We start from the raw sequence: 24,993 nt of genomic DNA on the forward strand, positions 1-24,993 counted from the left end.
TGCTATGTGTCAGGCACTGAGCTAGGTGCTTTACATTTTACAAATGTCAGCTCATTTGATCCTTACAACAACCTTGTGAGGTAGGTGGTATTATTATTCCCATTTTACAGTTAAGGTTGCCCTGTGACAATCACAGGGGATGTCTCTTTATTAGTCATTGCTGGCAAGATTCTTGCCAGAGTCCTTCTTAATTGGCTGATGCTACACCTTGAAGATGGTCATCTACACAAGAGCCAATGTGGCTTTAGAAAGGGCTGAAGAATGGTTGATATAGTATTTGCTGCCTGGTAGCTCTAGGAGAAATTTCATGAGCAGAACATTCATCAATGTGACCAAAGCCTTTGATATTGTCAGTTGTGAGGGCTTGTGGAAGATCATGACAAAATTTGGTTGCCTAGAGAAGTTTATCAGTTATTATATGCCAGTTCTACAACATCATGCTTGCCCAGGTTCTGGATAATGGTTAATGCTCTCATGCTTTCCCAGTCACCAGTGGAGTGAAGCAGGGCTGTGTGCTTGCTCTCATACTTTTTAGCGTTGTGTTTTCAGGAATGTTGTCAGATACCTTCAATGAAGATGAAAAAGGCAAGGTCAGCTACCACACTGACAATAAATTATTTAACTTAAAAAGACTACAAGCCAAGACTAAAGTGGAGGGAGAGTTGGTGCATGACTTTTTATTCACAGATGATTGCTTACTCAATGCAGTCTCTGAGGCTGAGATGCAACAGAGTATGGATTGATTTTCTGGTGCTTGTGCTAATTTTGGCCTGAATAACACCAAGAAAACAGAGGTTCTCCACCAGCCACACTGCACCATCCATATATGGAACCATTGGTTATAGCAATTGGAGAAATATTGAATTCTGTAGATAAGTTCACTTACCTTGGCAATATACTTTCCAGAGATATTCACATAGATAATGAGGTTGATGCACACATTACCAGATCTAGCTCAGTGTTTGAGAGGTTCTGATGTAAGCACGGGAAAGAAGAAGTATTAGGGTGCTACCAGAGCTGTTGTGCTGGCCTCATTGTTGTATGCCTGTGAAACCTGGATAGTTCTATTACCATCATACCAGGAAACTGAATTGCTTCCATTTGAATTGTCTTTGGAAGATTCTCAAGATTACTTGGCAAGATAAGGTACTGGACATGAAGGTCCTTTTGCAAGCTTAACTGCCTAGCATTCAAACTGTATTGGAGATCAGAATTCTGGCCTTATTTGAATGACAAATATTCATTTGCTTAAAAGACTACTTCATGGAGAACTTATATAAGGCAAGCACTCAGGTCAGAGGTCAGAAGAAGAGTGATACAAGGACACTTTCAAGGTCTCTCTGAAGAACTTTGGAATCAACTGTGAGACGTGAAAGACACTGGCACAGTACTGTCCAGCATGGATGTCTACATCAAAGAAGGAGCTATACTCTGAGGGCAAAGCAGAATTGGAATAGCTCAAAAGAAATCTGAGATGTACAAATCTAGAATCTCAGAGTCTCCAAATGTTCACGTGGACTATTTGTACCCAACCTGTGTTAGAGCCTTCCAAGCTTGTAATGGTCTGATCAGCCATAGTCGGACACACTGTACCTTGACCCCAACATAGTGATGTCATTTTGGTCCTCTTCAATAATGGATAACAACCAACCGACAGTTAAGAAAACTGAGGAGATTAAGTGACTTCCTCAGGACCACACAACTAGTAAGGATGTGAGGTTAGATTTAAACTCAACTCTTCCTGACTCCCTCTATCCATTGTACCACTTAACTACCAAAGGGGAGAAGCTAGTGTGCCAGTTTGACTGGCATGGAGGTTGTGGACGGGAAATGGGGTTAAATAAGGCTGGAAAGATTGGATCCATTTTATGGGAGGCTTTAATGCCAAGCTAAAGATTTTGTAAGTCTTCCTTGAGGCAAAAGAGAGCCACTGAAAACTTTTGAGGGTAGGGGAATAATATGGTCAGATCTACATTTTAGGAATATTAATTTATCAGCATCATAGAGGAGAGGCTAGAAGCAAGCAGACCAACAGTATAAGTGAGAGGTGATCAACTTTGCTTTCTATGCAAAATAGGGGTTTGTCTGTTTTGTGATATATCAAACCCCTAGATATAATGAAGGCTGGATGCCTACAATGTCCAGTCAAATATAAAGGAGTACAAAATGCTTTGTCCAGTTCTGTGATACTACTTTTGCCTGGAGCAGAATTAAGGCACAAAGCACAACCACAGCCTGACATTCTGTCTCCACTGCTGTTCCCGACTAGGAGGTTTAAATGGAAATTAGGGATCAACTGGTCTTGAACCTGAGAACTCTTAAGTTCTCCAACTTCCTCAGAAAGAAATAGAATCGGGGAGAATCCTGAAAGGCATAAGAAATTGGGACACAGGGAAAGTGGGAGTGAGCAGAAAAGAAAGAAGATTGAACTCATAGGCTTGGAAAGGTTTGAAAGCCTGGAAAGAGTGTGTGGGGAGGGGCTGGAGGGGTCATAGCAGCAACAGAAGACAACCTGGGAAGTTGCTGAGTGGTTTGTGAGATGATTGTCCTTACTGAGTGTTTTCAGCTGTAGAGAGAACATCAATTGGCCGACCACCTGGAAACTGCTTAGTGACATCATGGCTGGGGGGGGGGTGGTTAGTATAAATTGTTCAGCAGGTGATGTGGGATGGGCCTTGAAAATAAAGTCACACCTGCACTGAACTCCCTATATTGCTTTTAATTAGTGTTTCGATTTCTTCTTTTCAGACTGATTTCATAATATACTGCATCATATACTCCATATGCCAGCCAAACTGCCCTATTTGCTCTTTCCCAGACCCGGTGTTCCATCTCCTTCTTGGATATAGGCTTTCACAGACACTCCTTCCTCACCCTGTGTCTCTTAGCTTTCTTCTAGCATCAACTCAGGTCCTACCTTCACAAAACAAACAAAAAACCACCCCCAAACCTCATCAATCAATAAACATTTGTTAAGTGCCCATAATGTGCCAGGCACCATTCTAAGCACTGGGGATACAATTAACAAAATAAAGTTCCTGCCCTCAAGGAGCTTACAATCTAATGGGGAAAAGGAACAGAAAATACAATCTAATGGGGGAAGGGAGCAAAAAAAAGAAGCTGAAAAACTGGAATGGAGGGGAATGAGAGGAGAAGGCACTTAGCACTGGATTTTAGTGGTGGAGAACACTGATGCAGAAGTAGTTCAGGGAAGTCCCAAAGTAGGGCAGCCCGGTGAGAAATGAGGAAATGTCTGAGTTCTCTCCTGAAGTGGAGGTTTGGAGTTCATGGCTCCACCCTCCAATCAGAGCCAGAGCTGTAGTGTTCAGGTGGAATATCAACGCTGATGAAATCTTATAGGATAAAGCAGTCATTCCAATAATGAGCTTCTTGGGGCTATGGTGGAGAAATCCCAAAGTGCTGAAGCTAATTTCTAGGTGTTAGCATCTCTGACTGTCAAATTCTCTTATCTTTACTCATGTGTTCACATGTCTAATCTTCTCTAAAGAATGAATGTTTTGTGTTGCATGCTTAGCACTGACTGAAGTGCTTTGCAGTAGCAGATACTTAAGCTGGTCAAATTGCATTAAATGCTCAGCAGGTGAACATTGAGTCAGGGATGTGAACAAATTACTGCCTCTTTAGTAAGATGACCTAGGTTTGAAGCTAGACTTTGCTAGCTGTGTGACCTCAGACAAATCTCTTTACTGCTCTGGGCCTTAATTTCCTTAACTATACAATGAGGAGGTTGGACTTGGGTCTCTTAGTAAGGTCTCAAATGAAATGCAAGGTAAAGCACACAGGACAGTGCCTGGCACATAGTAGGCACTTAATAAATGCTTGTTCTCCTTCCCCCTTCCCTTCCAGATTTTAATACCAGGACACAAGTAAAATAGGATGACTTCAAGTGGTCTATAGCATCTATATTATTATTATATTATAATCTTGTTATATTATTATATTATAATAATAGTCATTATTATACTCTTAGTACTAGAATCATAGATTCTAAAAGCTAGAAGGGACCTTATAAATCACCTTAATTTTCTCATTTTATAGGTAAAGAAAAATGCCTTAAGGGCACCAGCTAATTATTAACAGAGTAGTGACTAGAGCCAAGGTTTCCTAAGTCCCAAACCAATGCTCTTTCCATTAAGCCATGTTGCCTACCAATAAATTGTTGAGGGGGAAAAACTCCACCAACAAAGACAAAGCAATCAGACCACAAAATCAAAAACCAATAGGGGCATTGTTTGAATTTCAATTCACATAAAATGTATGGAGCAGAAAGAACATCATCTTCATTTTCAGGCTCAAGATCTGTGGGTTTTAGTCCCTTTAAACATTCACTAGCTAGATATCATTAAGTAAGTCACTTAAACTTTTGGGGTTTCCATGGCATTATTTGGAAAATAGGGCAGTGTGGGGCAGTGGAAAGGGTGCTGCATTGGAAGTTGGAGGACCTGAGTTCGGATATGGCATCTGTTCCTCACTCTCTGTGTGACCTTGGACAAGTCACCTACCTTCTCTGGGTTTTATTTGTAAAAATGAGGTGGGTGGGTTTGATGACATCTAAGGTCTTTTCTGACTCTGATCCTATGATTTTGCCTGAATCACAGTCAGAGGGCTAAACAAGGCCATTTGTTAAGGATCTTTCTAGTTCTATGATTCTCTCTCCCACCCTTCACTTTCAGGAGGTGGTCATCATACTAGTGCTCATTTTGGTATGGATACCTGCTTGACTTTAGCCCTACTGCAGCTTAGAACTCCCAACCTCAAGTGGTACACCAGCCTCAGCCTCTCTAGCAGGAGGGATTTATAGATGTTTACTACCATATCTGACTCATTAAGTATTTGCTGAATGACTATGATGTGCAAGACACTGTATTATGAGCAAAAAGATGCAAAATCAAAGATTAAAAATCCTATGTTGGGAAGGGGGAGGCTGAACAAAATTGTCCTGGAAAATATATAAAAACTAGATAAATAAAATATGGTGGGGGGGGGAGGAAGGGCAGTAGCAACTAGAAAGAGGGGTCAGAATAGCTCTCTTGTAGGAACTGGTACTCAGGCTGAACGCTGAAAAAGCTTGGGATTTTACAAGGTGGAGGGGAGGAGAATGGGCATTCTAGTATGGGGGGATGGCTCATGCTGAGAGATGGATAAATAGCAATCAGGTCAATTTGGCTCAATTTCAAAGTATATGAAGAAGAGTAATTTTCAATAAGCCTATAAAGGTGAGCTAGAGTAAGATTGTTAAGCTCTTTACAACTGAAGGAGAAGAATTTGTATCTTATCCTGAGATAAGAGGGAACCATTGAACACTTGAAGCAAGGTGGCCGATTAGTTGTTGTTGTTCAGTTGTGTCTGACTCTTCATGAACCCAGTTGGGGTTTTCTTGGAAAGATACTGGAGTAGTTTGCCATTTCCTTCTCCAGCTCATTTTACAGATAAAGGAACTGAGGCAAACAGGGTGAAGTGATTTACTCAGGGTCACACAGCTGGTAAGTATCTGAGGGCAGATTTGACCTCACTAAGAGGAGTCTTCCAGACTCCAGGCCCTACACTCTATCTACTGCACCATCTAGCTGCCCAATTAGTAGGCTATAGCAATAATCCAGGCAAGAAGTGATGAGGAATTAAATTAGAATGATGACTAAATGAATGAAGAAAGTGGACATGTATAAGAGTTATTGTAGAAGTAGTACTGGCAATTTTGGCAACTGAGTAGATATGTGAGGGGTGAAGAAGAGGGAAAAGTCAAGGATGAATCCTAGACTGTGAACCTTGGTGATTGCAATGATGGTAATACCTTTAACAGGGATAAGAAATTTAGGAAGGGGGAAAGTTTTGGGGCAAAGATAATGAGTTGTTTTGGACATGCTAAGTTTGAAGTTCTTTGGTGTATCCGTTTGGAGATGTCCAATATTCAGCTGGTCGTTGAGGACAGTAGCTCAAGAACTTGATGCCCAGACCTGTCCTCATTCAAGCCCACACCCACACATTTATCCAAACCACTTTTCCTTATGGGAGCCAATGGGATGCTTTGCTGGATTTCTGATGTCACAAAAATGGGAATTCCTTCCACTGGCAGAGAGTGGAAGCTAATTGCTGGAATAAGTTCAGAATCAGGTTGTAGGTTGCAGCACCACCAAGATTCATCATTGTACTGCATAGTTCTTTTTTATCCCACATTTATTTTATCCTATATTTATTCCATATATCTCACATTTTATCCCATATCCCATATTTCATATATAAATACTACAAAGAGAACAGGAAGGATATGTAATATAGTAAGTTTGGGAAGGATTAGTGAAAATGTTTTGAGTTGGCAAAAAATATAAATTTGAAGGTACTTTTTAAACAACTTTCTATTTGTCTATTGTTTGGATCATAGATTTAGAATAGAAGGGATTGTAGAAGTCCTCTACTCCTGCCCTCTCATTTATATAAAAGAGGAATCAGGTCCAGAGAGGAGAAGGGACTTGCTCACAGTCACAGAAGTAGCAAATGGCAGAGATAAGATTCAAATCCAAGGCTTGTGATTCCAGATCAACATTTTTTTTTTATCATGCTCCTTCAATTTTAAGTCCTAACTTAGATGAAATTCCATTTTAATGAAATTCTGAGGAATGTAGCCTTGGGTAAAGTCTCACAGACTGAGAGTCGTTGGAGGCTTGGCTCTTAATTCCAGCTTTTCCATTGACACATTCACCAGGAGAGCCAATTAGGCAAGTCAGTTCCTAACCCTGTCAATTTTCTCAACATGAGGAAAGGATAATATTCAGTTATACCTTTTGCAAGAAGTTTTCCCCAGGCTTCTTTAATTTTAGTACTTTTCCTCTGACATTACCCTCAATTGATTCTGCATATATCTTGTTTGTACATAGATATTTGCATTTTGTTTATTTCATTAGTCTCTGAGCTCCTTGAGAGCAGAGACTGGAGGGGTTTTTCCCTTTTTTTTTTTGGTATTGCTAGCATTTAGTAGGCACTTAATAAATGCTAATTGACTGCTCACTTATCCATTACTTACCTACCTGCCTTATAAAGGTATTGACAGGGTGTAGGCCCAAGCCGAGATCTTTGCCCCTTGCCCCAGAGGGAATATGGCTCCCATTTGACTACAGGCCCCAGCTCCTTATCTCCCTTTGAAAGCCCTATCCCTACCTTTTGATCTTACATCTTTTATTCCCATTTGTCTACAGCCCCAGAAAACCCTTAAACTTTTAGGTTCCTTATCTCCCTTTGAAAGCCCTAGCCCCACCTTTTGACTTTATTCAGATGCCTTTCAAACTTCTACCTTCCAGTTCCCTTCATTATCTATTCCCATTGTCTATTCAATCTCTCAGACCTTCCAATCATAATTCTTACCTAGACTCTTTTCCCAGCCCCCTCCTCTGGCTACCCAAAGTTACTTTAGTGCATAAAAATCCACCCTGTTTCCCATTCAGTTGCTGAGAATCTCTCATGTCCCAAAAGCTGAGCTTTTGTCATGCCCTCTTGTCCTTATGGGAGTCACCTGGCCTATATGATTTATCTCTAATAAACTTTTTCTCTGTCTGGAAGAAGATTTGAGTTGAATTCATTCAGGCAGAGCCCGATGTCACAATCTTGGGGGTTCCCAGCATCCCCAAACCTTTAGACCTCTTCAGGTATGAGAATACAATAAAAAGATAGATACGAATGCTTTGTAATAAAAATTTCATTAAAATTTGAGCAATATTATTGTAATTATATAATTCATAATAAATTTAGTGTCTTTCAGTTTCATGATAAACAAAATGGAATTAGTTTTTTGTTTCTCTATCAGCCATAGGAAGCCATTTAGAAGACAAATTAGAGAATGTGTATGAATTCCTTGAAGCAATCCATTATACCTAAGAACAATATTATGTTGATAAAGATGATTGTTGATAAAATGTTGATAAAATGAGCTGGTCTGAAGTAAAAGTCCATGGATAGAAATTCTTAAGAACAGGAATCTGTCCATGCAGTTTTCAAACTTTAGCTTGAGTGCCAGTTACTACAAGAGGGCAGGCAGGCACTTTCATACTTTGTGCTGATGTTAAAGACCAAGATGGCTTCCTTTTTTCCCTTTTGAGAAGGAGAATCCCAGATAGAGGTGATGGAATCTGTAATCCAACCTGCACAGAAACAAGAATCCCTTTCATGTAATATTCAAGTGGTCATTCATACTTACTGCCTGGGTGACTGAACAAGTCACCCAACCTTTCTGGGCTTCAGTCACCTAAAGCCAAAGGACAATCTGACTTGGATATAATCAGATGACCTACCATTATCAGTTTAAAAACCCACAGACACAAAACACCTGTCCAGGGAGAGATCCTCTGAAGCAATTCTCAAAGCATTTGAAATGATCTGATTGTCATTTGGGGCACAAAAGTATTGTTTGTACTTCATTCTCGAAAAGGACTATGGCATCAGGAAGGTGATATCATGACTTGCAAGTGAATTGGATTTAAATGAGGAAGGGCTCAGCCTCACTTTCTCCTCTGGATCCATCCAGGTCCAGTGGCAAGATAAAGATGTGGACTGGAGATGGCTCCAGATGTAGTAGGAGACTTTGGCCTTTTTAAGCTAAGGTCTTTCCCAGGTCTCAGTTTGACTGAGGCAACTCCCATTCAGTGATTAAGGCTAGGTAAGAAATAAAGCAAAGAATGGCCTCTTTTACCTAGTCAAATAACAAAACAAAACAAAACCCATCCAGGAGGGGAAGACCCTCAGGATTTCTGGCCAAAACTGAAACAATTACTATTTACACTTGCTCTGAGCCATCAAAGCCCAAACAATGACCGAGTGAGGCTTGGGTGGAGACCTATTGGCCAATCAAATGAGAGCCAGAGTGATTTGGGTTTAAGGTATGGTCCTTAAAAGAAATCTAACCTGTAGAACCCAAGATATCTATAGCATTGTGCTCAACTTTTGGAAGAGGATGTGATGAATTTCTTTCCTTTGCTTGTTGTGAACTACTGTTTCCTGTGCTTTTCATAAAGATGTTCTGTGTGAATTGTGAATAATTGCTATAATGATCCCTTGGGTTCTTTCAGATTATATCCCTCAAGTCATTTCCACTTAATCTTTTCTGAGTGGAGGCTGTAGAGAATAGTACAGGGTGTTCAACTAGTCACGTCTAAATTGTTCCACCTGAACTAGAATTCACTGCATTATCACTTTAAATCAAGAAAAGCACCTGGAGCAATTGCAAACAATCCCCAGCTTTTGTCAGCTTTCTAGGCTTCTATCTCAAGGAACAGTCTGTCATTTGAAACCAGATCAATTATTATGTTGTTAACTATCATGGAAGAAGGAAGTCTGGGTCACCCATTAGCGAGATTCCTCTGTGTGTGTGTGCGTGTGTATGTTTTAGTCACCAATCTACATTAAGAATGCATCATAAACAATTTAGAGGAACAAGAAAGCATTTATCTTTCAACTCTCTGGATAGAGGAAGAGTTTATGACCACGCAAGGGACAGAGGGGATACCAGAAGACAAAATGGGCAATTTTGATTATGTAAAATTAAAAAAAAATACACAAATGAAACCAATTTAGTTAAAATTTGAAGGGAAATTTGTAAATGGGAGAAAGTCTTTTCAGTAAATTTCTTTATAATGATCTCATTTTAAGACATATAAGGAACTGATTTGAATCTATAAGAATAAGAGCCATTCCCTAATTGAAAAGTGATTAAAGGATTGAATAAGAAATTTTCAGAAGAAATCCTGCTCTTAATAGCCATATGAAAAAAATATTTCAAATCAGTACCTACTAGACAAATAGAAATTATATCAAGTTGAAAATTCCAGCTCATACTGGTAAGATTGATTAAAAGTTGATTAAAAAGGAAAATAATAAATCCCAGAGGACCTGCAGGAAAACAAGCATATTGACACACTGTTGGTGGAGCTGAGAACTGGTCCAGTCATTCTGGATGTCAATTTGCGGACTGTATTTAAAAAGTTACTAAACTACGCACTACCTTTGACCCAGATACCACTACTTGGCCTCTATCCTAAAGAGATCAAAGAAAGAGGAAAAGCACTCATATGTACAGATACACACACACACACACACACACACACACACACACATCAGCTCTTCATAGTAGCAATGAACTGGAAACAAAGGGAACATTCATCAGCTGAGAAGTGGCTGAACAAATTACGGTATGTAAATGTAATAACATGCTCTTTTGCCATAAGGAATGATGAACGGGAGGGTTTCAAAGAGATATCTGAGATGACTTACATGAACTGGTGCAGAGAGAAGTGAGAAATAACTGCAACAGTGTAAACATAAACAACTTTGAAAGCTGTCATTGCAATCAATGCAATGACCTATTATGATTCCAGAGGAACAATGATGAAACATGCTATGTTCTCCCCCAATCCCCATAGAATTGGTGGATTCAGGGCACAGAATAAGACATTTTTTAAATACACCCAATGTAGGAATTTGTTTGGTTAGATTGGAAATTTGTTATAAGAATTTTCTTCCCCCCCCCCATGGTGGGGAAAAGAGTCAGAAAATCTAATTTTTTCATTTAAAAATAAAATTTAATAAAAGAGATCATTGATAACTTTGGAAAAAGAGACAATAGAAATATTATTTATGGGTAACCTCGGATTTGGTTATTAGAGATGTGGATTCATTTGTACAAGACAAGGACTAGTTGTATCAAGCTAGATGTAATTAAAGGCCATAAAATCTTGAGGCAAGAAAAATATAACCCATGAATATAGCAAGAAAAGGAAAGCACGGTCCATTCTTTAGTCTTAGAGGGCTTAAGATATTTTTAAAAAATTGAATAGCAATGGTCTTCAAAGAGAGATTTGGATGGATAATTATGATGGTCTAGACAGAAAATTGCTTAGAAAAGGAAATAGATAATAGTTCCTGAATCAAATTAAACTCCTCTTCACAAATGGAACTCCTTGTTTTTTTTTTTAAAAAGAGACTCGAGTTTTAGCAGTTCCCAAGGAACTTACAGGTTCAAGACTTGTTTTTATTTAGACCTAGATGCAGTCCATACATCTCAATACAACATAATATGCCTTCCCAGTTGTGTGAGTATTGCTTGAATTGAAACAAAAAACCAACCATTATCTTTAACCACTCTACTTTCCCTTCCACTGTCAAGTACTTACATCTTTTATAGAGTTTTAATATGGATATTATAATCCACTATCAATTTTGGCTTCAAGGCTCATTAATGGTGCTATAGGCATAGCTAAACAAATGCTATTGAATCTGTTTGTGAAGCAGAGTATCCATTCTTGCTGCTGCTTCGTGGGATGGGTCTTTATTCAGGTTCTTTTTTCCATGCGCTGATCCTAGCTTACACAATATTTCACCATATAAATCATTAAATTCATATTCATATAAATTCACTTACTAGGTCTTTAAGTACTTCATGTGCACTGAGCCACTCTTTCCAAGAAATTCACCTTTGCTACAACAGCATGATCATAATCAAGAGGGAAAATAACCAGGAAGCTTGTTTCAGCAGGCATTCAGCATCTTTGGACTTCAGAAACTTGAGCATGGGTCAATTAAATTAAATTTGATTGAACAAATATTTACAAAGGGGCTACTATCCACAAGGTACATTCTACTTACAGAGGCTGCATAGTTTTGTGGCTTTGGAGTCAGAAGACATAAGTTTAAATCTTGCCTCTGTCATTTTCTGTGTGACCCAAGGTGAATCATGACCTCTATGTCTAGTCAAATCAGGTCAACAAGTATTTGCTAAGTGCCTACTAAGTGCTGGGCCCTGTATAAGTACTTGGGATACATAGAAAGCCAATAAACCCAAAACAAAACAAAACAAAAAAATAGCTCCTGTTTTTAAGGAGCTCACCATCTAATAGGGGAGACGATTTGTAAATTATGTACCAACAAGCTATATACAGGATAAGCTGGAGATAATTGAGGGAAGTCACTGGCATTAAGGGGATTGGGAAAAGCTTCTTGTACAAGGTGAGATTTTAAGTAGGACTTGAAGGAAGCCAGGGAAGCTGGGAGGCAGAGATGGGACTTACCTGCCAAGACATAGAAGGAAGGGAAGGAGTTCCTGCACCAGGAGTTCTGGCCTGTGGAAATCACAGATCCTTTGCATATGTCCAAGGTACTCTTAAATGAAGGATTTCTTCCTTTTCAAATTTCTTTTAGCTCTTGAAGAGTATCTTTCCATTCAACAGAGGACATCATCTCATCTTTTCCCAAGAAAGCTTACTTCAATATCATCCCCAATCACCTCCTCCTTCTCTCCAGTGTCTGAGGAAGGAATTTCTCTTTGCCAATACCAACCTCTGTTTTTGAGCCCCTGAGTCCCTCTTTCTAACCTTCCTCCCCTATCAGAGCTTGACTCTTGCTCAATCTCTCTTTTTTCATGAATCTCTCATCTTTCTCCCTCTATCACTGGATCTTTCCCTGTTGCCTACAAACATTCCTAGGATTCTCTAATACTATAAAAATAACCAAACAACCCCCCCCCAAAACTTCACTTCACCTTGTCATCCCCTCAAACTGTCATCCTGCACATTGTTTCCATTTTCTCATCCTCAGCACAGTGCTTAGTACATAGTAAGCATTTAATAAATGCCTTCCCATTTATTCATTCAATCATTCATTTGCTGCCAAAAGTATAGAAAAATCTATCTAAATGACTTGACTACATCTCTTTACTTTCCAGTTACTTCTCAACTTCTTACTTTCTGGCTTCCTACCCCACTGCTCAAGTAAAGTTCTTTCCCCCTCAAGGTTACTAGTAATCTCCTGAGTGGTGACTCCAATGATCCTTTCCCAGTCCTCATCTTTCTTGACTTCTCTGCAGCTTTTTACACCATTAGTCACCCTGTCCTCCCAAATTCTTTCCACTCCCCAAGTTTTCATCACATTGTTCTCTCCTTATTTTCTTCATACTTCTCTGACCACTCCTCAGCTTTCTTTTCCTGGAATTAACATGTCCTACATTGTGGGTGATTGGGAAACACAGGGCTCTGTCTTGGACTCTCTTCTCTTTTTCTTCTAGACTTTTTTGATGATTTCTTTAAACTTCCATGAGATTAATGATCATCTCTATGCAGATAAATCTCAAATATGTGCATTTTCCCCTTATCTCTGTCCTGAACCTGTGCCCCTAGTTAACAGCTGCCTGCTGAGTATCTCTACCATGATGGTTCATAGGCATCTAAAACTCAACATGTCCAAAATGGAACTAATCATCCTCCCCAAACCCCAAACCCATTCCACTTAGATTTTCTATTTCAGTCAAAGGTACCACCATCCTCCTAATCATCTAAGTTTGCAACCTAGGTATAATTCTTGAATCTTCCTCTCTATCTGCCTCCCCCTCATCTAAGTAGTTTCTGAGTCTTAGCAATTCATAGTCCATAATGTTTGACATATCTGTGGACTTCTCATACAGCCACCATTTGGTTTAAGTTTTCTTACCTCTCACCTAGACTACAATGGCTCCTAATTGGTCTCCTTCCTTCCAGTGTCTCCCCCTCTCCAACCTATTCCCCACAGACCTACCAAACTGATATTTCTAAAATACAGGCTTTACTAGCTTATTTTCTATCTGTAGTGTTTATTTGCAATATTGGCCCAAATAAACGCCCAACTCTGTATCATAATCAGGTCAATGGACATGCTGCATCATCTTAAGTTTTCCAGTGTGAATCATTAGGCAAAACTCTCTTGAGTTAACCACAAATTTCATTTGGGAGGCTCTTCAATGATTTAGGGACTGATGGCAGTCGGCACAATGCCATGTGCAAATGAGAGGATCTGTAGGATCACATACTTGGTGGAATTCCCTCTTCTTTTGAATTCTACATAAGACATCTTCCATGACAATGCTAAAACTCCACTGGCCCACCCTGGGTCCCTGGGCTTCTGATTCTGATAATTGTTTCTATCCCTACTAACCCCTGCCTACTAACTTCCCAACACCCATGCCATCTTCACATACCCCATTCTACCTCCAGGTCTTCTGAATCCAGATCCAGTTCTCTATTCATGACATCATATTACATCTCAACAAGAGAAGATGGCATTCTTTTCCCATTGACCTTGTTACAAAATGTACCCTCTCCTCTCTTCACAGCCAGTTCCTTTCAGCAGTGACCAGGAACAGATCAACATTTAGTTTGGGTTCTGCACTATGACTGTGAATGGTGCTTTGCATCTTTGGAGTTTAGTTCTGATTTGTTCTGCATTGCATAGTTAACCTCCTGACTCTTAATAAAACACATTTCCCCCTCATCTTCCTTGTAGTCTAAAGTAACTGAAAATAAATTATTTCTCATTTTTCAAACCTCCAGATTTTTTTTAACCTTCTTTTCTTTCATCAGAGTCATGCTTTTAGAAAATAAGTGCGTTATAATAAAAAAAAATCCCTTAAGGAAGAAGTGACTGATTGATAGCCTTTCCCCACCACTTTCCCCAGCTTAGTCCTCCCCTAATTTTATAAGGCTTACATTTTCTTTAATTTCAGAACACACATTGCACTTTAAGAGCCAGTGTTTTAGCTAGTACCTTTTAAATAAATACTAGAATGAGGCAAACACAGTTTATTACTCCACAGGGTCCCTGAAATTCTCTCAGATCCAAATAATGCCTTCTCCCAATCGCTCTTTTTTCCCTCATTGCCACCTCCAAATTTTTATTTTTTGAGTACTCTCTACAGCAACTTTTCTTATAAAATATTGGAAGACGAAATTAATTTCTGTGAAGTGGCAGAAAATACATTATAAATGAAGAAGAGGGAAAAAGGAAGCAAATGGCCTGGGGGGAATTCTAAGATCAAAGGATCATATATTTAGAATTGGAAGGGATCTTTGAGGTCATCCCCCTCATTCCATAGATGAGGAAATTGAAACATAGGTAAGGAAAGTGAATTATCCAGTGTCACTTAGCTAATGTCTGAGGTTGAATTTGAACTTGGGTCTTCCTAACTCTTAGGCCAGTGCTCTACTGTTCCAATCCATTATGGGGATATGAGGGCAATGGTCATGGTGGGAGTGAGGGAGGACAGAAGGGAAGGAAGGGATAAAGCTCTTCTGAGAGGGGGGAGTGGGAATTCCCCCTGCAATGGGCACTGTAACCTTTGATTCACCACCTTACAGTGCTTCAAGATACAGTGTGCCTAGAGCTCCCCACTCTGGATTCCTTAGTCTTAGGGGAGACACATCTCTTTTGGCTACACGGTTGCTCAAGACCAGCCTACTTGTTGTTGTTGTTGAGTTGTTCCAATCGTGTCAGACTCTTAGTGGCCTCATTTTTTGGGTTTTCTTGGCAAAGATAATTGAGTGGTTTTGCCATTTCCTGTAGCTCATTTTACAGATGAGGAAACTGAGGCAAATAGGGTTAAATGACTTGTCCACTGGCCATCCAGCTAGTAAGTGTCTGAGGTCAGATTTGAACACAGGAAGATAAGTCTTTCTGACTTCAGGCCCAGTACTCTATCTACTATACTACTTAGCTGCCCCCCAAACCAGCCCTGGCTGGTGACAAACACCTGGCTGGAATGTCTGATGTCAACACTTCTCTCATACTGTGAATGCAGCTGTTTCAGGGGCCAGGCAATGCCAGTCTCAGCAAAAGATCCCTTAAGATGACTTGGCATCACCTGGTACAACAGACATCTTGGCTCTGACTTGAATTAAAAAAAAAAGAAAACAAAAAGATAAAACTGCTTTCCAGAGCAAAAAGACCTCTTGAGAGCCTGTGAGCATTGGCTTTGGTGCGTTGCATGTGGTCTGCCAGTTGGTGATCTCCTGGGTAGTATGTTTCATCTGCACTCCTAATTAAAGCCCAAATTAAACCCAGTCACAACATCCACATTAAAAAAAAAAGCCCTGCAGGAGAGAGTTACCATAGACTATTGCTCAAAACAGGGGCCAGGATAAGCTCTCAAATCCAAGGAGTGATCCTTTTTCTATCAGTTTTGCTATGTCAATGCCTGAAAACAAAGCCAGCTGTTCACAATCAATACTAAGGGCTGTGATACCTTTAACCCCCTCTCTGCCCCCACACCCCAACACATCTGATGATGTGAATAAGAGAAATCTAGAATGCCATAAAACAATGGCTTGACTATGGAATTATAACTCTTTGTGTGGGGAAACAGTGATTTGAATCAGAACACTTTTCATTGATGAGCTGGATTTTCAGGGCCGATGAAATCTTGGTTGTGTGAAGAATGGTGTCTCAATAATATTTCTGAATTTTGTGCTTTTCTTGGAAATTAGAGTCAGCATGATAGAATGAATTGACAGCTGGCCTGGAAGCCAGAAAGATTTGGCTAGGCTTTAGTACTATCTTTGAGATATACTAAGTGACCCTGGGAAAGTAATTTAACCTCTCACAGCTCTAGGCAACTCTAAGACTCTATGTTGCAGAGATGGTGCTGCCCTGTATTGGTAGAGAAGTTTCTTCACCTGGGAGTTCCTTATTTTACTCTGCCTCCTGACTTAGTACCTTTTCCCTGCTGGCCTTTCATGCCTGGAATACTGTCTCCTCACCTCAGCCTCTTAGCCTCCTTCAAGATGCACATTTATTTCCCACCTTCTGCAAGAGGACCGACTCTGCTGCTAGTGCCTTCCCTCTGAGATTATCTCCCACCTGATCTGTATGTATCTGGTATGTACCTAGTTATTTACATGTTGCTATCTCATTGGAATGTGAGCTTCTTCAGGGCAAGTGCCATGTGTCTTTCTTTGAATCTTCAGAGTTTAGCACAGTGCCTGCCATACGGTAAACACTTAGGAAATGCTTGTTTATTGATTGACTGAAATAGCAGTTTGATTTGCTGTTCCAGTCTTATATTTTAGAGAGCAGATAAAAACTCAGAGTAGCTAGGAGGTGCAGTAGATAAAGCACTGAGCTTGGACTTAGGAAGACTGATTTCCTGAGTTCAAATCCAGCCTCAGACACTTCCTAGCTCTGTAATCCTGGGCAAGTCACTTAACCCTGTTTGCTTCAGTTTCTTCATCTGTAGAGCTGGAGAAGGAAATGGCAAACCACTACAGTGTCTTTGCCAAAAAAAAATCCCACCCAACAAATGGGGTCATAAACAGTAAGATCTGATGGAAACAACGCAACAATAATAATAAGAACTCAATAGGTTGTATGGCAGAACTTTAAGAAACTATATTCTGACATATGCTTCCCTGTTACTTTTGATTGAGTCACTTATCACCTAGCCTCAGTTTCCTCACTAACAATATGGTGCTTAACCTTTCAAAGGGAATGTGGAAATTAGTTAAAATAATCAGCATGGCATTAGGGTAAACTCACAGAACCAATGTCTGCAGAAAATGTACTTCCTCCCCAACCTGAGGATGAATGAATGAAAAAAAAATTCTGGAGTTTTTACTATATGCCAAGCTCTGTGTGAAATGCTAGGAATATGAATGCAAAAGGAAGATGTCTCTGCTGTCAAGGAGATTACATTCTAATGAGGGGAGACAGTACCTAGAGGTATGGATGCCACAGAAGGGTGTTTCAGTGTGAGAAGTTGGAGATGATGAGTTGAACAATAGGGAAGTTGAGTGAGATGCCATCTTCAAAGGCAATGACAATGTTACGGTTCTCAGAGTAAGCAATGGAAAAGGAGGTAGAGATAGGGCTGGATAAAGAAACAGGGTAGAAAATGTCATAGGCTAAGATGTGGATACATGGTCGTAGGGAGGTCAGAATGTAATGGCTTAGCTTCTCTCAGGCCATGACCTTTGGTGGTTTGATTCAGAAGGTGGAACAATAGCAGCATCAGTGATAGGGTGGAAAATGAGAAGGACCTTTCCCCTGATTTAGCCATTGAGTGCCAAACTCTTTTCCCAGGTCTACCTTCCCTCATGGATATTTCTGCACCCGAAAGGGCAGACTGCCCATGTATCTCTTGGCCCAGGGACCAGCTAGGATTCCAGCTATAAGCAGCCCATGGTGACATGTGACAGTCTCAAGGCATCTGTTGGGTCAGTCTTTCCACCTCCCACTCCCAGATAAATTTGCCCCACCTGCTGAAATTCCCAGTTAGGACTTTGCCAGTAGAATTTTTACTCTACAAAATGATTCAACACATGGATTTGGTTTAAATTGTGTCTCTTGCCACATATCCATGGCAGCGTTAGGACTCAAGTTCTCTGAAGAGTTTTAGCCCTTGTTTCTCCTCTACTAGCACAGTCATAGAAGATCCTACTATAGCGATTAAACATGCTGAAGATGAAAGGTATATTGTGGCTGAATTATATCTTATTTGATATTTTTACTATTCCAATTCTTCAACCCTTCCCCCTCCTCACTCAGGCAAGCTCAGGTACCAAATGAAAGAGACCCAAAGGAAAGTGAAATACTTCTTGACCACGTGGAAGGAAAGAGGGGATGAATTTAAGGATTAAATTAATGGAGAAGATCTGAGGTTCCTGCCAATGACCAAACCATGAAGGGAAAAGCAGCAGCACTGAGAGCCTACTTTGGCTCCCAAGTTCCTCAGTCCACAATCTGAACAATAACTCTGGAGGACGCTATGTCTTGAATGGAATTTGGAAAATGCATTGTATTTCTTTACTCCTGATAACAGCCATGCTAGAGCTAAAACAATGGAACTGTGCTTTTCCTGGAATTAGATCATACCTATATAATATCTCAGGGTCTAAAAAAGACCTGAAGGTGCAGAGCTCAGTGAGAGATGTCCTATTATATGCTATTTGTTGCATTACTGGATGTATGCAAAAAGTAAAACAGGCTTGTCCATGATACAGAGAAATTTGGTTGTGCCAAAGTCATACGAGAAAATGTGATTTGCTATAGGTTGGGGCTGGAGAATGATTTCTGATTGTGTATATGTGCACTTCTGATTGGGTATATATACACCTTTCCAGTGGTTCTTATCCTGACATCCATGACCATTTAAAAAAAATTTGATAATTATATTTCATTGTTTTCTTTTATAATTCTATGTATTTTATTCTACATATTTAAAAACATTTTGAGAAGGGATCTATAGGCTTTGTCAGATTGCCAAAGGAATCCATGACCCCCCAAATATTAAGAATGCTTGCCTTAGAGCAATGCAACAGTGTGGCCATCTAGAAAGAGGCCAAGCTGGAAAATAGAAGGTCACGTATTCTCTGAAAATCATAGAAAGTGACAATTCCCAACTACTCTTTCTAGAGTGGGGTGAAACATATAACTTCCAGGATGAATGCTAGATATCTCAGAGCCTGATCTTTTTTGGTAAATAGGATGAGGTTAATTGCTAGTAATGCCATTTTTTAAATAAAAAAGAACTAAACTTTATTGAAAAACTGCTATAGACATTTGTCTTAGTTACCTATCCAGACAGACTTACACATGTAGCATTTAATCTCCAAGAACAAAATTAAAGAATAGTACAAATCTGATGAAGACTTTAGCCTATGTACAGAGCAGAATTTTTTCCCTTTTTTTTTCAGCTGTATTGTCCCTTTTTATGTAACTCGTGTTGAGACATACTTGAGTGAATGCATCACTTGGGTTGATCAGTAACCATTTATTACATTAGACTGGCTTTCAATGCTCATATTTTGGAGGTGCTTTCCCAAGTCATCCTTACCCACTTTCCTGCCACAATTTAGTAGAGAAGCAAGGCTAGATAGATGCATGAAAGATAGGCTTACCCTGGGGTCTGTCTCCAATTTCTGCTTATGGGGCAGACTGCGTCTTCTCTTAGTCTTGGCAAGGCCATTGTGGTAAAAGTGGTACAAGCCTCCTGTGAAGGGGAGCTGGAGAGAAGGAAGAAGCAAAGGCATGATTAACCTCTTTTTAAAACCTAATGATAGCAAAATTAAAAGCTCTTGGAACCAGTTTGATATGGATATAGGTGATCTGGGGAAACTAAAGCAGCAGTCTGAACTGCTTGGCTAAATGAGCATCTACCTCTTGTCCTCCTAAACCTGGGCTAAGGCCAATGTACTCATTACCTCTTAGCCACTTTCATTGTGCTTATCTATGCATATACTCATCCTATTTCTCTGTATTTGCTAATACTGCTTTCCTTGTCAGAATCTCAGAATCATAGAATCTGAGAGTGGAAAGGGATTTTTTCTGTCCAGCTAGTCCAATTCATAACCAAAAGGAATCCCCAATAAGTGATCATCTGTTTCTGCATGAAGCCCTCCAAGGACAGGAAACCCTTCATCTCTTAGGGTAGCCCATTCTACTTCTGGACAGCTCTTATTTTTTATGAAGTTTTCCTGATCATCCAGTCTAAACTTGCCTCTTTACAATTTCCACCCATAACTTTTGCTTCTACCCTCTGGGTCCAAACAGAGAAAAATCTAATACCTCCTTCATATGGTTGCTTCTCCAATACCTGAAGACAGACAAAAAGTCCCCCGCTCCTCCAAGTCTTCTTTTCTGTAGCCTAAACATGCCTTCAACTAACCCTTGTTTAAGACACTCAAGGTCCTTTATCATCCTGATTGCTCTCCTCTGGAGTGCTCCAGTTTGCCAATGTCCTTCTTAAACCATGGTGCCTAGAAGTGAACATAGTACTTTATGGTCTCATGAGAACAGCCTGGTGTGGGGTTTTGTAACCTTCAAATGAAATAATATTTGGCATTATATATATGCTTGCTACTGTTAATATTAATATTCCTATTCCTAGAAATTATGTCTTTCATAAAGTAGCCCATGATCATGCCAGCTTTTTTGGCTGTCACATTACACTGCTGACTCACATTGAGCTTGCAGTCCACTGTATCTCCTTATATCTTTTCAGAACTGCTATCAAACCATGATTCTCCCATCTTATACTTAGGAAGTTGATTTTTTTATACTCAGCTACAAGACTTTAAATCTATTCCTCTTCAATTTATCTTATTAGATTCAGTGCCATTCTCTACGCTGTCAATATCCTTTTTTATTTTGAAAGTAATTGTAATAGGACCAATATCTTTCCCTCTACAACATGGCTTAGGAAAAGGAAACATAGCCAGGGCTTGATTGGCTTGGGCATGGGGTAAGGTTCAAGCTGTGACTCCCCTGATGCAGCTTCCTTGTGGTTTCTGGTTGTCTTAACATAGTTTCCTGGTCACCTAGGAGCATAAAGGCTCCCATCCACATGGGATTGGGATCCCTTTAATTTAGCAAGTGCCCGAAGATCACAAGAGTTGCCATACCCTTCCATGTTGACCAGACTTGTTTCCATATGAGGGGGTGTGTATATATATAATTGCCACTGAATCCTTGTTTCACATCTTTGCTATGTCAACACCAGGTAAACCTCCTTTTATTAACTGTTCATTGATCTATGTATGAGTTCTCCATTTCATCCCAACATAGAACCTGAAGAGAATACCAGCATAAAGTCTGCCCCTTATGGTTATCAATTGTATTATCTATCCCTCCCAACTTTGTGTTGTTTGTACAATTGATGAGCATACCATCTATGCTTTTATCCAAGTCATTGACAAAAACATTAAACACCAAAGGGTAAAGAAAAGATTGCTGGGATATGCCTTGGGAATCCTGCCATATTGACATTAAACCATTAACAACTTTTAATCTAGCCATCCAACCAACTCTGATTCCATTTTATTGGAATTATTGGAATTATTGTTTAATCCATGTCTCTCCATTATTTCCACAGGAATAATGTGAGATACTTTATTAAAAGCTTTGTTAAAATCAACATAAATTATACCCACAGCATTCTCCTAATTTACTAGTTTAGTAATCTTGTCAACAAAGGAAATGAGGTTAGTTTGGAATGACCTTTTCTTGATGAAGTCATGCTGGCTTTTTGAGATCAGTGCTTCCTGTTCTACATGTTCACTAACCTTTTTAAAAAATGAAGCATGTTAGAATTTTCCCAGGAACCAAAATTAAGCTCACTGGGTTAAAATCCCCCCCCCCTTTTTTAATTGGAACAGCATTTGCCCTTTTTTAATCTCACTCCTCTTTTTTTCCCCCATGATCTTTCAATATCACTGATGGTAGCTCAAAAATCATATCTGCAATTTCTTTCAGCACCTGAGTATATAATCCATCTTGACTAAGTGATTTGAATTCATCTAGGGAAGCTAGGAGTTCCCTTACTATCTTCTTATTTATCCTGTGTATAAACTCTCTATTAGTATAGAATACCCACATTCCTTGTTCTTATCTAAACTCTACCATTTCTTCAAGGAATGCTAAAGTCATAGGATTCGATGCCTTAGAGCTAGAAGGATCTTACATGCCAGTGACACTTAAGTATCCCAGATACTCAGATTCCTACTAGAACCATTGCTAGTTCTTTTTTGACTGATCAGGGACAAAAGCAGTTGAATTGTGTTAGATATGGGCAGTGCCAAAGAAGAGAATTTGACATCAGGTGCAAGAAAACCAGGAGAGAGTACGAGAGATTGCTAGAAGAGGTAAGCCTGAGAAAGAAACACCATGGCTATAGGATGTTAGGGCAGATGACTGCACTAAAAGGCACTCTGTGCTGGCAAAAGACCACAAGGCATATTGGTTGATCACAGATCAGAGTACAAGCCAGGAGAATGGTAACCACACCTTTCCTTGGATTGTGACACTTCGGAAGAACTGAATTCTTGCAGACTCCCAGAACTAGCTCTGAAACAAAGCACGTGGCAGACATGAAAGTCTTTCTTGGATAAGAGTGTGGGAAAATGAGGCTAGAGATATCTGTATTGCTTCCCCTGCAGCCACACATTACTACAGCCCCTCGCCACATGCGGTCTCTCTCTCCACTTGGGGTGCCATGTCCTTTCACATGGGTTCTCTGTCCTAAGAATATAATTTTTGGTTGCTCATATTTTGTAAGCTTTTTTGGGGTTTGGGGGCAAGATTTTTTTCTAAAAGCCGGGACAATTTAATTTTTGTCCTGTACAGTTTTCATTTATGATTTCTTGAAATATAGATCTGAAAAAACAAGCTTTAAAAAAAATAATGGTTTTAAAGGAGTCCAGTGATTCTCTGAACCAGCCCATTGTGTTTCAAATAGAGCTACTTGACTAATATTTTAAACCCAAATCACTTTGGCTGTCATTAAATGGTCAATAATATCCCCCAACCCAATCCTTTATGGCTCATTGTTTAGGTTTTGATGGCCTAGAATGACTGTAGAGAGCAATTATTTTGTTCTGGCCAGAAACTTTGAGAGTCTTCCCCTCCCAGACTGATATTTTTGTGATAGTAAATTAGGCCATCTTTTGTCTCAATTCTTACCTAGCCCTTCATTATGGAATGGGCATTGCCCCAGACCAACTAGGCCTGGGAAAGCCCTTCATTTAGAAAGGTCAAGGTCATCCATTGCATCACAGGCCATCCCCACTTGCCTTGCCTTTTGTCTTGCTACTAGCCTTTTGAAGACTCTGGAGGAGAGAGTGAGACTGACAACTTTGATATGTAGTTCTGCCTCACTTAAATCCAATTTACACACAAGTCAAGACATCATCCTTGGTCATCTTCAAGAAGAAGGATAAACAACAGCAACAACCACCTCCTACATTTTATAGACGAGGATAAAGGCCCAAAGAGATGAAATGAGTTGCCCAAGATTACACAGCTAGTAGGGGAGAGGAGTGGGATTCAGATTCAAGCTCCTGACTATTCACTCTGGCCTTGACAATATACTTCCTTTAGGATCCCAATAGCTTAGAGCTAGAAAGAGAGTTTGAGGTCAGGAGTGTTAGACAGTGTACTGGAGTGGAAGCCAGGAGACCTGGGCTCAAATTATCCCTTGGATACTGTGTGATCAAACATTCTTTAATAAAACTCTTCTATAGAATGTGAAGAATAATAATAATTGCATTACCTAAGTCACAGGGTCATTGTGCAGATCAAATGAGCTAACATATATATATAAAAGTGCTTTGAAAAACTTAAAAGCACTATAAAAATGTTAGTTATTATTTTATTTATTCTAGTGGTTCCCAACCTATGAACTGTGTACTTACCTCAGGAGGTACATAAATACAAATGCAAATTCATGGTAGGTACTCACTAAGTAATTATTGATCGACCATTTGCACCCCACCTTATTCTCCTCCCTCTCCCCATTATCCTTTCATTAATAGATTGAGAATTGGGCACCAGTCTTATAGCTATTTAGGTCAGCTATGGCAACGAGAGGTAGCCAGTGTGATCATAAGGCACCAAAGTAATTAAAATGGGAAGCAGGTGTCAGGACTAATGAAAAAATTAATCCATTGTCAGACAGTGGAAAGAGAACTGGTTTGAAAGTCACTGGGGCTTGGGTTTTCAGCCCACCTCAGCTATTGGGGTACTGTAGGACATGGACATTTCTGGAACTCAGCTTCAACTTATGTTAAATGACTTCTCAAAGTTTCCTTTCAGTTCTATGATTCTTTGATATCACTCCTTTTCCTAAAATTTCCACCTATTTCCATGTTAGAGGGAGTATAAGAAGGAGACAAACTCTAAGTGCATTTTCTGCCAAAGTTCAAATTGTTCTTTTCTCTTGACTGGTGATGGCTAGCTGGGTAGAGAGAGGATTTCAACAGCAGATAGGGAAAACTCACATTTTTCAGGAGTAATAGGATTTTTAAAATAATTATTATTTTTATTATTTTAATACAAAGCAAATTAATAAGAATTATAAAAGGATAGTAACAAAACGGTACTGTTTATTTCCTTGAATACGTGTGAACTTCAGCGTCTTTAACTAGGTGTTTTTTTTTGCTGTTATTGTTGTCTTTATTTGACTATTTTAGCAATTGTATATGGTTTTTTTTGGGGGGGAAGTTCTGCTTTCTTTTCCATGAATCACTTCAAAAAACTGTTCCCATATTTCTTTGAATTCTTCAAACATTATTTCTCAAAGTACAATAATATTCTACAACATTAATATGACAATTTTTTGATATTAAAAAGTGATAATAATGCATACCCTTTGATCCAGCAATACATCTTCTAGGTTTATATCCCAAAGAGATGAAAAAAAGG

General features: G+C 39.5%; 1 protein-coding gene across 1 annotated transcript in view; it reads right to left on the reverse strand.

The window, feature by feature from the left end:
* PCSK2 (proprotein convertase subtilisin/kexin type 2) overlaps positions 1-24,993 on the reverse strand; it is a 310,439-nt gene that overhangs the window by 240,899 nt on the left and 44,547 nt on the right. The window contains exon 2 of the mRNA XM_020986389.2: positions 19,695-19,799. Coding sequence (XP_020842048.1) covers positions 19,695-19,799 — 105 coding nt within the window. The remainder of the gene's footprint in view (positions 1-19,694; positions 19,800-24,993) is intronic.

The sequence above is a fragment of the Phascolarctos cinereus genome, unplaced genomic scaffold, assembly GCF_003287225.1.
Source record: "Phascolarctos cinereus isolate Bilbo 61053 unplaced genomic scaffold, phaCin_HiC Scaffold_2;HRSCAF=192, whole genome shotgun sequence".
Lineage (NCBI taxonomy): Eukaryota > Metazoa > Chordata > Mammalia > Diprotodontia > Phascolarctidae > Phascolarctos > Phascolarctos cinereus.